Source organism: Ranitomeya imitator, chromosome 1 (genome assembly GCF_032444005.1).
Source record: "Ranitomeya imitator isolate aRanImi1 chromosome 1, aRanImi1.pri, whole genome shotgun sequence".
Lineage (NCBI taxonomy): Eukaryota > Metazoa > Chordata > Amphibia > Anura > Dendrobatidae > Ranitomeya > Ranitomeya imitator.
This window is the reverse complement of record NC_091282.1, coordinates 443,214,262-443,230,195: the sequence shown is the minus strand read 5'-3', so window position 1 is coordinate 443,230,195 and position 15,934 is coordinate 443,214,262. Positions and strand designations below refer to the sequence as shown.

General features: G+C 43.6%; 1 protein-coding gene across 1 annotated transcript in view; it reads left to right on the top strand.

The window, feature by feature from the left end:
* Window positions 1-15,934, top strand: part of PUM3 (pumilio RNA binding family member 3) — a 172,054-nt gene that overhangs the window by 27,802 nt on the left and 128,318 nt on the right. The window contains exons 5-6 of the mRNA XM_069764098.1: window positions 13,509-13,584; window positions 15,262-15,355. Coding sequence (XP_069620199.1) covers window positions 13,509-13,584; window positions 15,262-15,355 — 170 coding nt within the window. The remainder of the gene's footprint in view (window positions 1-13,508; window positions 13,585-15,261; window positions 15,356-15,934) is intronic.

The window sequence follows — 15,934 nt, the reverse complement described above, 5'->3', positions numbered from 1 at the left end:
CCCAGCCAGCAGGAAGCCCTCCCCCTGGCAGTATATATTAGCTCACACATACACATAATAGACAGGTCATGTGACTGACAGCTGCCGTATTTCCTTTATGGTACATTTGTTGTAGTTTGTCTGCTTATTCATCAGATTTTTATTTTTGAAGGATAAGACCAGACTTGTGTGTGTTTTAGGGCGAGTTTCGTTTGTCAAGTTGTGTGTGTTGAGTTGCGTGTGGCGACATGTATGTAGCGACTTTTGTGAGATGAGTTGTGTGTGGCAATATGCGTGTAGCAACTTTTTGTGTGTCGAGTTGCATGTGACAGGTTAGTGTAGCAACTTGTGTGCAGCAAGTTTTGCGCATGGCGAGTTTTGCACGTGGCGAGTTTTGTGTGGTGCCTTTTGAGTATGTGCAAGTTTTGTGTGAAGAAATTTTGCATGTGTTGCAACTTTTGTGCATGTGGCAATTTTTCCGCATGTGTAAGTTTTGCGTGTGGCGAGTTTTCCATGAGGTGAGTTTTGCACTTGTGGCGAGTTTTGCAAGAGCCTAGTTTTTGCATGTGGCGAGTTCTGCGCGTGGCGAGTTTTGAGCGGCGACTTTTGTGTTTCGACTTTTATGTGGCGAGGTTGGAGAATGTGTGGTGAAATGTGTGCTGAGGGTAATATGTGTTCAAGCACATGGTAGTGTGTGGCGCATTTTGTGTGTGTGCTCATATCCCCGTGTGTGGTGAGTATCCCATGTCGGGGCCCCACCTTAGCAACTGTACGGTATATACTCTTTGGCGCCATCGCTCTCACTCTTTACGTCCCCCTTGTTCACATCTGGCAGCTGTCAATTTGCCTCCAACGCTTTTCCTTTCACTTTTTTCCCCATTATGTAGATAGGGGCAAAATTGTTTGGTGAATTGGAACGCGCGGGGTTAAAATTTCACCTCACAATATAGCCTATGACGCTCTCGGGGTCCAGACGTGTGACTGTGCAAAATTTTGTGGCTGTAGCTGCGACGGTGCAGATGCCAATCCCGGACACACATACACACACATTCAGCTTTATATAGTAGATAATAGGTTATATCGTGAATTTGTATTTACATCTCAAGTGTGAGCATCAAAAATCAATAACCCATATCGCACTAAGGACCACAAATGGCTCAGAAATCCATATATTTAAATGTCTACTCCTGATTTCAATTTCATACTGATTATTAGGAATCTAAATGGCAATTGTCATTTATGATATTAATGACCAGTGTAGTTCTTATCAAGCACTCATAAATGTAATGCTAAGCTGATAACTTAAAGAGCAGCAGGGGTATCCACGTGATTGTTCATCGGATAACAACCACTACTGCCTCTTAAGTATAAAAAGCTGACTGACAACATTAATTTTAGTGCTATAATGTTAGCCCTAGGATTGCAGAGATAGCCCTATGCGTTTCTTCAATCTTTGGTCACTGCTTTGAATCATCAGGGGCTAGCAGTGGGTTTACATAGTTAATAACGATAAAATGTGATATACCATGGTATTGGCAAGATTTCTGGCCGTGATCAGTGGCCAAACTAGTATCCTTATAAAGGCTGGAAAGACCAATCTCCTTCCCCGCAGGAGGCTTGTCGCAATCGGTGGCTTTCACATCATAGCGACCTCTTCAGCCAATCCAGAGCTATCTTGCATCCACGCCTGTCTAAGAAATGCCCACGAGCGTATTTATCTTAATAGTACCGCAATATCAATAGCGTACATAGCTTTTATATTTATTATCATTTGTGTTTATCAATTTCCTAATTAATGTGACTGATACAATTGGAAGCAGAGAAAAATAATAAACAGAGACGGAAACAAGTATAGTACAGTGACATACCAGATGGTATTTGTGAAGGACTGGTTCATAGTGTATGTATTTAAAGATAAACAAGCAAAGGTTATTAACCCCTTAGTGACAGAGCCAATTTGGTACTTACTGACCAAGCCAATTTTTGCAATTCTGACCACTGTCACTTTATGAGGTTATAACTCTGGAACGCTTCAACGGATCCCGCTGATTCTGAGAATGTTTTTTCGTGACTTATTGTACTTCATGTTAGTGGTAACATTTCTTCGATATTACTTGCGATTATGTATGAAAAAAACGGAAATATGGCGAACATTTTTAAAATTTTGCAATTTTCAAACTTTGTATTTTTATGCCCTTAAATCAGAGAGATATGTCACGAAAAATAGTTAATAAATAACATTTCCCACATGTCTACTTTACATCAGCACAATTTTGGAAACAACATTTTTTTTTGTTAGGGAGTTATAAGGGTTAAAAGTTGACCAGCAATTTCTCATTTTTACAACACCATTTTTTTTTTTTAGGGACCACATCACATTTGAAGTCATTTTGAGGGGTCTATATGATAGAAAATAATGAAGTGTGACACCATTCTAAAAACTACACCCCTCAAGGTTCTCAAAACCACATTCAAGAAGTTTATTAACCCTTTACGTGCTTCACAGGAACTGAAACAATGTGGAAGGAAAAAATGAACATTTAGCTTTTTTTTGCAAACATCTTAATTCAAAACCATTTTTTTTATTTTCACAAGTGTAAAAACAGAAATGTAACCATAAATTTTGTTATGCAATTTCTCCTGAATACGCCAATACCCCATATGTGGGGGTAAACCACTTTTTGGGCGCACCGCAGAACTTAGAAGTGAAGGAGTGCCGTTTTACTTTTTCAATGTAGAATTGGCTGGAATTGAGATCGGACGCCATGTCGCGTTTGGAGAGCCCCTGATGTGCCTAAACAGTAGAAATCCCCCACAAGTGACCCCATTTTGGAAACTAGACCCCCCATGGAACATGTCTAGATGTGTGGTGAGAACTTTGAATGCCCAAGTGCTTCACAGAAGTTTATAATGCAGAGTCGTGAAAATAAAAAATATTTTTTTTTTTCCACAAAAATGATTTTTTAGGCCCCAAGTTTTTATTTTCACAATGGTAACAAGAGAAATTGGACCCCAAAAGTTGTTGTCCAATTTGTCCTGAGTATGCTGGTACCCCATATGTGGGGGTAAACCACTGTTTGGGCGCACGGCAGAGCTCGGAAGGAAGGAGCGCCGTTTTGGAATGCAGACTTTGATAGAATGGTCTACGGGCATTATGTTGCGTTTGCAGAGCCCCTGATGTACCTAACCAGTAGAAACCCTCCACAAGTGACCCCATTTTGGAAACCAAACCCCCCCAAGGAACTTATCTAGATGTGTGGTGAGAACTTTGAATGCCCAAGTGCTTCACAGAAGTTTAGAATGCAGAGTCATAAAAAAATAAATTAAAAAAAATATTTTTCCACAAAAAAGATTTTGTAGCCCCCAAGTTTTTATTTTCACAAGGGTAACAAGAGAAATTGGACCCCAGAAGTTGTTGTCCAATTTATCCCGAGTACGCTTATGCCCCATATGTGGGGGTAACCCACTGTTTGGGCGCACGGCAGAGCTCAGAAGGGAGGTAGCACCATTTGACTTTTTGAGCGCAAAATTGGCTGTCGTGTTTGGAGACCCCCTGATGTACCTAAACAGTGGAAACCCCCCAATTCTAGCTCCAACCCTAACCCCAACACACCCCTAACCCTAATCCCAACCTGATCCATAATCCTAATCACTAACCCTAACCATAATCACAACCCTTACCCCAAAACAACCCTAATGTCAACCCTAACCATAACCCTAATCAAAACCTTAAATCCAACACACCCCTAATCCTAATCTCAACCCTAACCTCAAACCTAACCCTAATCCCAATACACCCCTAATCCCAAACCTAACCCTAATCCCAAGCGTAACCCTAATCCCAACTCTAACCCTATCTTTAGCCCCAACCCTAGCCCTAACTTTAGCCCCAACCCTAACCCTAGCCCTAAGGCTACTTTCACACTTGCATCGTTTGGCATCCGTCGCAATCCGACGTTTTGGACAAGAAACGTTTCCTGCAAATGTGCCCGCAGGATGCATTTTTTGCCCATAGACTTGTATTGCCGACGGATCGTGACGGATGGCCACACGTCGCGTCCGTCGTGCACTGGATGAGTTGTGTTTTGGCAGACCGTCGGCACAAAAAAACGTTCAATGAAATGTTTTTGTACGTCGCATCCGCCATTTCTGACCGCGCATGCGTGGCCGTAACTCCGCCCCCTCCTCCCCAGGACATAGATTGGGCAGCGGATGCGTTGAAAAACTACAGCCGCTGCCCACGTTGTGCACAATTTTCACAACGTGCGTCGGTATGTCGGGCCGACGCATTGCGACGGCCCCGTACCGACGTAAGTGTGAAAGAAGCCGAACCCTAAATTTAGCCCCAACCCTAACCCTAAATTTAGCCCCAACCCTAGCCCTAACCCTAGCCCTAACCCTAATTTTAGCCCCAACTGCTGTTCTCCTGCCGGCCAGCAGATGGAGACAGATGGCGGGCGCACTGCGCATGCGCCCGCCATTTTCTTTTGCCGGCGGCCAGGAGGAGCAGCAGGAGGATCCAGGGACACAGGTGAGTATGATAGGGTCCCCGAATCCCCCTATTTCTCTGTCCTCTGATGTGCGATCACATCAGAAGACAGAGAATTACACTTTACTTTTTTTTTTGCGGTCGCCGGTAAACAGTTAATTACCGGCGATCGCAAAATAGGGGCCGGTAAAACCGACCCCGATCATGCTCTTTGGGGTCTCGGCTACCCCCGGCAACCGAGACCCCAAAGATTCTCGCGGGGCCGGCCGGCGGGCGCACTGAGCATGCGCCCGCCATTTTCAAGATGGCGGGAGCCACGAGGAGCCTCGGGGGAGATAGGTAAGTATTGGGGGGCTACCTGGGACCCCTTTTCTCTGTCCTCCGATGTGCGATCACATCGGAGGACAGAGAAATTAAAAAAAGATCGCGTTTTTTTTTTTTTTTTTGCGATCGCCGGTAAACGGTTAATTACCGGCGATCGCAAATGCGGGGTCGGTAAAAAAAACCCTGAATCATGTTCTCTGGGGTATCGGCTACCCCTGGCAGCCGAGACCCCGGAGAAAATCTGACTCTGGGGGCGCTATTTACTTTTTCCACGGCGCCGTTAATTAAAGGCGCTGTGCTTTAAGTACCCTTAGCGGCCGCCGTTAAAAGGCGTATCGGCGGTCGCTAAGGGGTTAATGAATAAAAGATGTAAAAGACTATAATTTGTTCATGCCAAGATGACAAGACCACAAACAATGTATGCACCTGCACTCTCTCGGAGTAATCTGTCTAAATGTCCCGCACGAGACAGGGTCCGCACAAACTCGATCACCTGAAACCGTATGTTGAACGGATTAGCTGATTGTGCCTGTAGCATGTGTCTGGACAAGGTAGTGTCTTCCTCCCTTCTAATAAAACCAACATGATCCAGAATACGTCTTCAGAATTCCCTTTTGATCTTCCCTATACACTGCAGAATTATTAGGCAAGTTGTATTTTCGAGGATTATCTTTTATTATTGATCAACAACTATGTTCTCAATCAACCCAAAAGACTCATAAATATGAAAGCTTATTATTTTTGGAAGTTGGAGTGAGTTTTTTTTTAGATTTGGCTATCTTAGGAGGATATCTGTTTGTGCAGGTAACTATTACTGTTCAGAATTATTAGGCAACTTAATAAAAACCAAATATATTCCCATCTCACTTGTTTATTTTCACCAGGTAAACCAATATAACTGCACAAAATTTAGAACTAAACATTTCTGACATGCAAAAACAAACCCCCCCAAAAAATTAGTGACCGATATAGCCACGTTTCTTTATGATGACACTCAACAGCCTTCCATCCATAGATTTCTGTCAGTTGCTTGATCTGTTTACGATCAAAATTGCGTGCAGCAGCCACCAAAGCCTCCCAGACACTGTTCCAAGAGGTGGACTGTTTTCCCTCCCTGTAGATCTCACATTTTATGAGGGACCACAGGTTCTCTATGGGGTTCAGATCAGGTGAACAACGGGGCCATGTCATTATTTTTTCTTCTTTGAGACCTGTGGAGTAGTTGGAGGCATGTGATGGAGCATTGTCCTGCATGAAAATCATGTTTATCTTGAACGAGACCGAGAAACTGGCAGTACAGTCATGGACAAAAATTTTGAGAATGAGACAAATATTAATTTTTCCAGAGTCTACTGCTTCATTTTTTCTAATGGCAATTTGCATATACTCCTGAATGTCAGAGTGATCAGCTTAACAGCAATTACTGTACTTGCAAAGTCAATATTTACCCAGAAAATGAACTTTAACCCCCAAAACACATTTCAACATCATTGCAGTCCTGCCTTAAGGGTATGTATCCACTTTCAGGATTGCATCAGGATTTGGTCAGGATTTTTCATCAGTATTTGTAAGCCAAAACCAGGAGTGGGTGATAAATGCAAAAGTGGAGCATATGTTTATATTATACTTTTCCTCTAATTGTTCCACTCCTGGTTTTGGCTTACAAATACTGATGAAATATCCTGACCAAATCCTGATGCAATCCTGAACGTGGACACATACCCTAAAAGGAGCAGCTAACATCGTTTTAGTGATTGATCCATTAACACAGGTGTGGGTGTTGATAAGGACAGGGCTGGCGATCAATCAGTCATGATTAAGTAAGAATGACATCACTGGACACTTTAAAAGGAGGCTGGTGCTTGGTATCATTGTTTCTCTTCAGTTAACCATGGTTATCTCTAAAGAAACACGTGCAGCCATCATTGCACTGCACAAAAATGGCCTAACAGGGAAGAGTATCGCAGCTACAAAGATTGCACCTCAGTCAACAATCTATCGCATCATCAAGAACTTCAAGGAGAGCGCTTCCATTGTTGTCAAAAAGGCTCCAGGGCGCCCAAGAAAGACAAGCAAGCTCCAGGACCGTATCTTAAAACTGTTTCAGCTGCGGGATCGGACTACCAGCAGTGCCGAGCTTGCTCAGGAATGGCAGCAGGCTGGTGTGAGTGCTTCTGCACGCACTGTGAGGCGGAGACTCTTAGAGCAAGGCCTGGTTTCAAGGAGGGCAGCAAAGAAGCCACTTCTCTCCAGAAAAAACATCAGGGACCAACTGATATTCTGCAAAAGGTACAGGGAGTGGACTGCGGAGGACTGGGGCAAAGTCATTTTCTCTGATGAATTCCCTTTTCGATTGTTTGGGACATCTGGAAAACGGCTTATTCGGAGAAGAAGAGGTGAGCGATACCACCAGTCTTGTCTCATGCCAACCGTAAAGCATCCTGAAACCATTCATGTGTGGGGTTGCTTCTCAGCCAAGGGAATCGGCTCACTCACAGTCTTGCCTAAAAACACAGCCATGAATAAAGAATGGTACCAGAATGTCCTCCAAGAGCAACTTCTCCCAACCGTCCAAGAGCAGTTTGGCGCCCAACAATGCCTTTTCCAGCATGATGGAGCACCTTGCCATAAAGCAAAGGTGATAACTAAATGGCTCATGGAACAAAACATAGAGATTTTGGGTCCATGGCCTGGAAACTCCCCAGATCTTAATCCCATTGAGAACTTGTGGTCAATCATCAAGAGATGGGTGGACAAACAAAAACCAACAAATTCTGGCAAAATGCAAGCATTGATTATGCAAGAATGGACTGCTATCAGTCAGGATTTGGTCCAGAAGTTGATTGAGAGCATGCCAGGGAGAATTGCAGAGGTCTTGAAGAAGAAGGGTCAACACTGCAAATATTGACTTGCTGCATTAACTCATTCTAACTGTCAATATAACCTATTGGTACTCATAATATGATTGCAATTATATTTCTGTATGTGATATAAACATCAGACAAACACTAATAAAAACCAGAGGGCAGCAGATCATGTGAAAATATAATTTTGGTGTCATTCTCAAAAATTTTGGCCATGACTGTAGGTCTGGGAGTTGAGCTTCACTCCATCCTCAACCCGAAAAGGTCCCACAAGTTCATCTTTGATGATACCAGCCCATACCAGTACCCCACTTCCACCTTCCTGGAGTCTGAGTCGGAGTGGAGCTCTCTGCCATTTACTGGCCCATCCATCTGGCCCATCAAGAGTCACTCTCATTTCATCAGTCCATAAAACCTTTGAAAAGTCAGTCTTAAGATATTTCTTGGCCCATTCTTGACATTTATCTTATGTTTCTTGTTCAAAGTTGGTCCTTTTTCAGCCTTCCTTACCTTGGCCATGTCCCTGAGTATTGCACACCTTGTGCTTTTTGTTACTCCAGTAACGTTGCAGCTCTGAAATATGACAAAACTGGTGGCAAATGGCATCTTGGCATCTTCACGCTTGATTTTCCTCAATTCATGGGCAGTTATTTTGCGCTTTTTTTTTTTGCCCAACATGCTTCTTGCGACGCTGTTAGCTATTTGCCATGAAACGCTTGATTGTTCAGCGATCACGCTTCAAAAGTTTGACAATTTCAAGACTGCTGCATCCCTCTGCAAGACATCTCACAATTTTGGATTTTTCAGAGCCCGTCAAATCTCTCTTCTGACCCATTTTGCCAAAGGAAAGGAAGTTGCCTAATAATTAAGCGCACCTTACATAGGGTTTTGATGTCATTAGACAACACCCCTCCTCATTACAGAGATGCACTTTACCTGATTTACTTAATTGGTAATTGGCTCTCAAGCCTGAACAGCTTGTAGTAGGACACCATGTATAAAAAGTATCATATTATCAAAATACAACTTGCCGAATAATTCTGCACACAGTGTATAATTCAAGGAACATTCACATGCAGCCATATAGACCACTCTTCTGGTCTTGCAGTTAGCAAATTTACGATTATGGCACTAGTGAAGGACTTGCTTTTCTTGCGATATCCACATGCCTTGCCACCACCATATTTAAAGGTTCCTAAATTATTATAATCAAGCCAGGTACCTACGTGCTTATGTTCAATAAAATGACTGTGGACAAGACAGTCCTTTAGGTGTCAGTCCCCTCCCCCGCCCCTCCTTGTAAATCACCATAGTTTTGTCTGGCTGCCAAACACTGGAGATGTCAATCGACATTCAGAATATCCCACAAGCCCCCAAGAATAGAGCGATCCTCATTTAGAGTTGTCAAACATACCAATCACATGAATCATATTGGTGCTCTCCTTATTAGTCTTAGGAACCAGTAGGGATTCACAATTCTGTAATAGAGCATGTCTATATGCCTCACCCAATACTTTCTTGGGATATCCCTTGTGAAGAATTAGGCCCTGAAGATTTTTAGACTTGGCCATATAGTAACCAATATTTGAACAGTTTCTTCTCAATCTCAAGTATTGGCCTTTTGAGATCACTATAAGAAGTGTCTTTGGATGATGGCTGTCCCACGATAAGCTATTTGTGGCTGTGGGTTTGATACAAGGTTGACTCTAACTGACCATGAAATTGTTGATGATAGTGATATCAAGGAAAATGAGCTTTTCCTTTTTAATTTCACTAGTAAAGTAAAAACCAATATGATTCTGATTGAGATCCTCCACAAATTCCATGAACCACTTTTCAGTACCAGACCAAAGGATGAACACGTCAATATACCTCGCCCACAAGGGGATGGATGTGGTATATTGTTCCATGTCATCAGAGAAGACAATCCTGTTTTCCCACCATCCAGGAAATAAATTGGCAAAACTTTAGTCCTCAAGTGAAGTCCAGCAACAGGGGGGTTTCATAGGAGGACCACAGTTTTACTATATACTTTTACTACAGTGTATAGTATGCAAATTGCCTCTTCTGAGAAAAAGAGGACTTAAACTCTATAGCGCCACCTATTGGAAGTAGCGATCCTACAAGTTACAATCAACGCTTTAAACGAGTCATGCAATATGACTTAGGATAAAAGCCAAATCAGTATCTCAATTCGCAGACACGGTGTTTCGGGCTGTTGACCCTCGTCAGTGCGAAGCATAAGAACTGATTTGGCTAGGTGAGAGGCTCTGGACTGGGGTCTAAGGGGTATCGTTTCTCTACAGTGTATAGTGTAAGTGATCAAACCTTCGCAAGTTCAAGTCCACTAAGAGGACGTAAAAATTAAAAAGAAAAGGTTTCCGTGTGTATATCTGTTAAATTTTCCCTTTTCACGCATTCAAAGATAAAGAAAAGTACCGTATATACTCGAATATAAACCAAGATTTTTAGCTCTTTTTTTTGTGCTGAAAACACCCCCTCGGCGTATACTTGAGTCTTTGTCCCAGAAGATGGAGGGGCAGCGGCGGAGCTGCAGGTCAGAGGCAGTAGCCGGCTGCTGCAGCTAACTCCTGTGCCTGCTGCTAAAGAGAAATGAATAATGCCTGCAATGGCAGTGAATATTCATTTCTCTGTAATAGTGCACACAGCCTCCGGCTTCCTGCAGCTGCCTGTGGTCACGTGTGCCTGCTACTTAACAGAAATGAATATTCACCTCTCTCCACTCCCATGTGAGTGGAGAGAGGTGAATATTCATATAAGTAGCGGGCAGTCGTGACCACCGGCCGCAGGAAGCTGGTGGCTGAGGCTCACACAGTGAGTGCTACTAAAGAGCAATGAATACTCACTGCTCTCCACGCACATAGTCCTGGCGTGGAGCACAGTGAGGATTCCGGTAACTGTGCTCTGCTTGTAAGCAGCGCATAATGTGGGCATCGGAACAAGACTCTGCGAGGGAGCGAAGTAAAGGTAAGTAGGATGGTTTATTTTTTTAAATGTTTTTTTTTTGATTGGTGCCATGCATACAAGGATAAGGAGCCATGCAGACAAGGATGGAGATGAGGAGCCGTGCAGACAAGGATGGGGATGAGGAGCTGTGCAGACAAGGATGGGGATGGGGAGCCTGCGGATGGGGAGCCGTGCAGACAAGGATGGGGATGGGGAGCCGTGCAGACAAGGATGGGCATGGGGAGCCGTGCAGACAAGGATGGGCATGGGGAGCCGTGCAGACAAGGATGGGCATGGGGAGCCGTGCAGACAAGGATGGGCATGGGGAGCCGTGCAGACAAGGATGGGCATGGGGAGCCGTGCAGACAAGGATGGGCATGGGGAGCCGTGCAGACAAGGATGGGCATGGGGAGCCGTGCAGACAAGGATGGGCATGGGGAGCCGTGCAGACAAGAATGGGGGTGAGGAGCCGTGCATACCCGGGTTATACTCGAGACAATGTTTCCCCAGCTTTTTGTAGTAACATTAGGGGCCTCGGCTTATACTCAAGTATATATGGTAATGGAAAAAAAAGCATTTTGCATCGTAGAGTCCAAAAAAGTCAGATCTATCAAAACAAAAAAAGTATTTAAACTGTACTTTATATGTCAAAGAGAAAAAAAATCTAATTACTGTATATACTCGAGTATAAGCCGAGATTTTCAGCCCAGTTTTGGGGGCTGAAAGTACCCCTCTCAGTTTATACTCGAGTCATGCCCAGGGGTCAGCAGGGGAGGGGGAGCAGGGGGCTGTCTAATTATACTCACCTGCTCCTGGTGCGGTCCCTGCAGGTCCCTGGCTCCCCGGCGCCCCAGCTTCTTCCTGTACTGAGTGGTCACATGGTACCGCTCATTACAGTAATGAACATGCGGCTCCACCTCCCATAGGGGTGGAGCCGCACATTCATTACTGTAATGAGAGGTAACGGTGACCGCTCAGTACAGGAAGAAGCTGCGGCGCCGTGGAAGCAGGGACTGCACCGCGCCAGGACCAGGTGAGTATAATGGGGAGGGGAGCGCTGTGCGATATTCACCTGCTCCCCGTTCCGGCGCCGCTCTGTCTTCTGCAGTGGCGCTCAGGTCAGAGGGCGCGGTGACGTGGTTAGTGCGCGCCCTCTGCCTGAACGTCAGTGCAGAAGACGCTGAAGATGGAGCCGTGCCGGGACGAAGTCAGGTGAATATTGAAAGTGCCGGAGGCCTGAGCGACGGAGAAGTGAGTATGTGATATTTTTTTTTTTTTTTTTTTTTTTTTTATCGCATCAACCGCAAATGGGGCAAGTGTCTGGAGCATCTTATGGGGCCATAACGTTTGTGCAGCATTATATGGGGCAAGTGTCTGTATGGAGCATCTTATGGGGCCATAATCAAGGTTTGTGCAGCACTATATGGGGCAAATATCTTTATGGGGCCATAATCAACAATTGTGCAGCATTATATTGGGTAAATGTGTCTATGGAGCATCTTATGGGGCCATTATTAACCTTTATGCAGGATTATATGGGGCATATTTTAATATGGAGCATCTTATGAGGCCCATCATAAACTGTATGGAGCATTATATGGGGCTCCTGATTCAATATGGATATTCAAAAACACTTAACCTACTGATGTCTCAATTAATTTAACTTTTATTGGTATCTATTTTTACTTTTGACATTTACCGGTAGCTGCTGCATTTCCCACCCTAGGCTTATACTCGAGTCATTAAGTTTTCCCTGTTTTTTGTGGCAAAATTAGGGGGGGGGGTCGGCTTATACTCGAGTATATACGGTACTATAATTGCTGTTCTGTAGTCTCCACATCTGTAAAAATTTACAATAAATAGCAATCAGAACATCATACATACTCCTACATGGTGTCAGTAAAGCTCAGTGTGCAAGAAAGCAAGCCCTCACACCGCTCCATCAGCAGAAAAATGGTTACTGGTCTTGGAAAATGACACATTAGTTTTTTTAAGCTTTTTATTTAATTTAACCGCGAAAATGTAAAGAAAACCTTGTAAGGCTGTGTACAAAAGCGCTACAAGAACGCGTGTGAAATTGCCAGCAAAGCTTCTTCAGGGAGCTGCCGGCGGTCTCTGAAAGAAGCGGATTTGCCTGGGAAACCTTGGCTGTGCCGGCGTCTGTATGCACATAGCCTGTGTTTAGTATTGCTGTAATCGTACGGACCTGGAGAATCCGGTTGCCAGGTCATTTTTACTGTGCACTGTGAAATGAAATAGAAATAAAAACTGATGGAATTGTTTGTTCCCCGCCATTTCACCCCCCCATTTGAATGTTGTGTTTTTTTGTTTTTTTTTTAGTATATGACAAAATGAATGGTGTCCTTCAAAGCTACAACTTGTCCCACAGAAAATAAAAAAAGATACTGCTGTAGGACCAGGGGACTCAAAAATTTAAAAATGTCTGGTTCTTCAGAGAGTTAATTACTAGGAAACAAGTTTTCCTCCTTTCAGATCTCTCTTGCTGGTGTGCATTTAACAGTAAGGTGCTTCCTATAATTCAAAGAATACAGATTGTGTCCTGCCTGCTGTGCTGCACTACCCGATGTGGGAGCCTCAATAGTTTATGGGGCCTTTGTTCTTCTAGCTATGCTTCTCGTCATCTTGCCTGCCACCAATCATCATGGTTTTAGTGGGCATTTTTGCCAAGAAGGTGTTCCATTGGCTTTCTGGTAACCTGTATTTGCTCCTAAAGCAAAGGGATGGCACTGCTGGCAGCATCGTTCCTCTGTGCGGTACCATAATCTTGTGAGGTTGTTTTACATATTGTCCCTACTTAGTGCATGTTTGGCCTTTTTTTTTGGTCCAGTTTTATTTCATTTGTTTGTTTTTTTTATTTTGTCTAGAAAAAACTGTGATGCTGCAAAGAGAAGCAAATTGATGGATGAACTGGAGAAGCTGCTTCAAGGGAACGTGAAAAGTGTAAGTGAAGCTGATCAGATGGTCCTCCTTCCTGGGTCAGACCGCATAATATGATTATTACACGCGCAATGCTCAGGGTTTAATTGCTTTTACTTAGGAAAGAATCAATAGGAGCACTTTGACTGTAAGGAACATAAGTCTGTTTAATTAGGTTACATAACAGATCAATATACAGTACAGGTGCATTTGCCTTAAGTGTCTCTTGAGAGATGGTTATTGGGGTGTATATGTATGTATCTATATATATATATATATATATATATATAATCTGCTTTGTTTTATATGTTGCCGTTTATTTATATCTTTAACATCCGGTACACCCGTTATTTAAAATGTTCACGTTATTGACACCTATTATTAAAGGGCACCTGCCATGTTGAAAATAGTATCTGATCTTCAGGAAGAATGTTACAGAGCAAGATGGGCTGATCAGATTGATATTAATTGTTGTGGGAAAAGTTTCAGTAACCCCTGCATTTTATTCATTGTCAGTCTTCCCTGAATGATACTGCATGCAGACGTAGCGGTCAATCACTGAGTAACTGCCCACTGGGTTTATGCATGCAATGCCAAGGATTCAATGAATAAAATATATACATAGTATATTTTTCCATAAATTGTCATTCTGCTTAGCTTCTCTGTACCCAGCGGTCTACAGATTGGACTTCATGTGCAACGTGACAAGTTCCCTTTAAGGTTTCTTCTCGCTTTGTCACCTGTGTCCACTGTGTGTGCCCCCCAGTGAAAGATACGGTTACACCTATTGTACATCGTCAGTTAATACTTTGTTGCAAGCTATACAATAAAATCCTATCTATAATCGGTTTTCTCCCTGCTTTCTAATTGTATTTGGAAGTGTTCTTTATTTGTAATTTATGATGGTTATAATGCAGTTTGCCAACTGCTGCTGGCATGTCATGTTCACGGCTTGCCAGCAGATGGCAGACTGCATTACTTACAGATGAGTCTGGAAGGCACAAGGTAGAGATTTTGCTATAAACCCTTTTCCTCTATAGAAGGTTGCTAAGCCTTTATATAAACCGTCTCCTAGCTCGTTTTTCCTTCTGTAAAATATATAAGTTCACTCTTCTCCATAGAGAAAGCAAGAAACCTTTCACGTTTTCCCTGTTATTGAACATCTTCAACATCTGATATTCAGCATTTTCATCTGTTTTCCTTGCTGCTCCCCATCAGTTTCTGGTGAAAAGTGACCTGCCAGCAGCTCTAGTGCTTCATGGAGTGTTGCAGAGGTCACTTTTCAATACATCTCTATGAGAGCCCCGTCCTGGCCTCATTCTGGCTCTCATAGACTTGTATTGAGAGCTTGTGACTTAGCTCCTGACTTCCTGCCAGTCAGACGTTACTGCCACAAGGTGGCGCTGTTGGCCCAGAGCAGTGCTGAAAAATGGTCAAGACCCCTGATGGCGAGTGTATGACCAAGGGCAGGGGACTTAAATTCAAAGTGACACTCCAGCTATTTGTTTTGTTTTTTTCCAGCGCTGAAGTGGTGCTTTAAGTAATTATTTTATTCTCTGGAAACCTTTTTTCCCCCATAATGTTACTTGTCATCTGTATCATGACAGACTCCTATCTAGGGGTATAGTGTGTATGACTTTTGGGAAATGTAATACACTGCAATGTTTGTTTCTTATCTATTTTACTTGTAATTGTCCCCAGATTGCCTTTGCCCATGATACCACCAGAGTGATCCAGTGTTATATAAAGCTTGCCAATGAGAAGCAAAGGAAAGCAATTTTTGAAGAACTTCAAGGTATTGTTTTGTATACGTCAAATTGTGCATGCCATCCATCCAGTGTGATGCCTTGTGTTATTTCATTGGCAAGTCTGAGTAGATGCCATGTGTAAATGAATGCGGTCCAGAGCAGATAAATACTATGGTCATTAAAGGGGTTTTCCTAGTTGGGAGAACTCTCGCGCCTTGACTTGCGCTCATCAGGCACTGAATCTACTGCTGCTCCTGGTTTCAGTTATTGTCTGCAGCCAATCGGTGAGCTCAGCGGAGCTGCCAGAGTTGATAACACAAGCCTCTGAGCTCACTGATTGGCTGCAGCCCTCTTAGTGTGAAGTTACCACTACTCATAGGATCAGACACTGGGAGCAGTGGCAGACACGCGGTGCTAGATGTGGGCGGTGAGTAATGCACAGTTCAGTTTATTTAACCCCTTCCCGACCTTTGACGCATACGCTGCGTCGTGAAAGTCGGTGCCATTCCGACCCATGACGCAGCATATGCGTCATGGAAAGATCGCGTCCCTGCAGGCCGGGTGAAAGGGTTAACTCCCATTGCACCCGATCTGCAGGGACAGGGGGAGTGGTAGTTTAGCCCAGG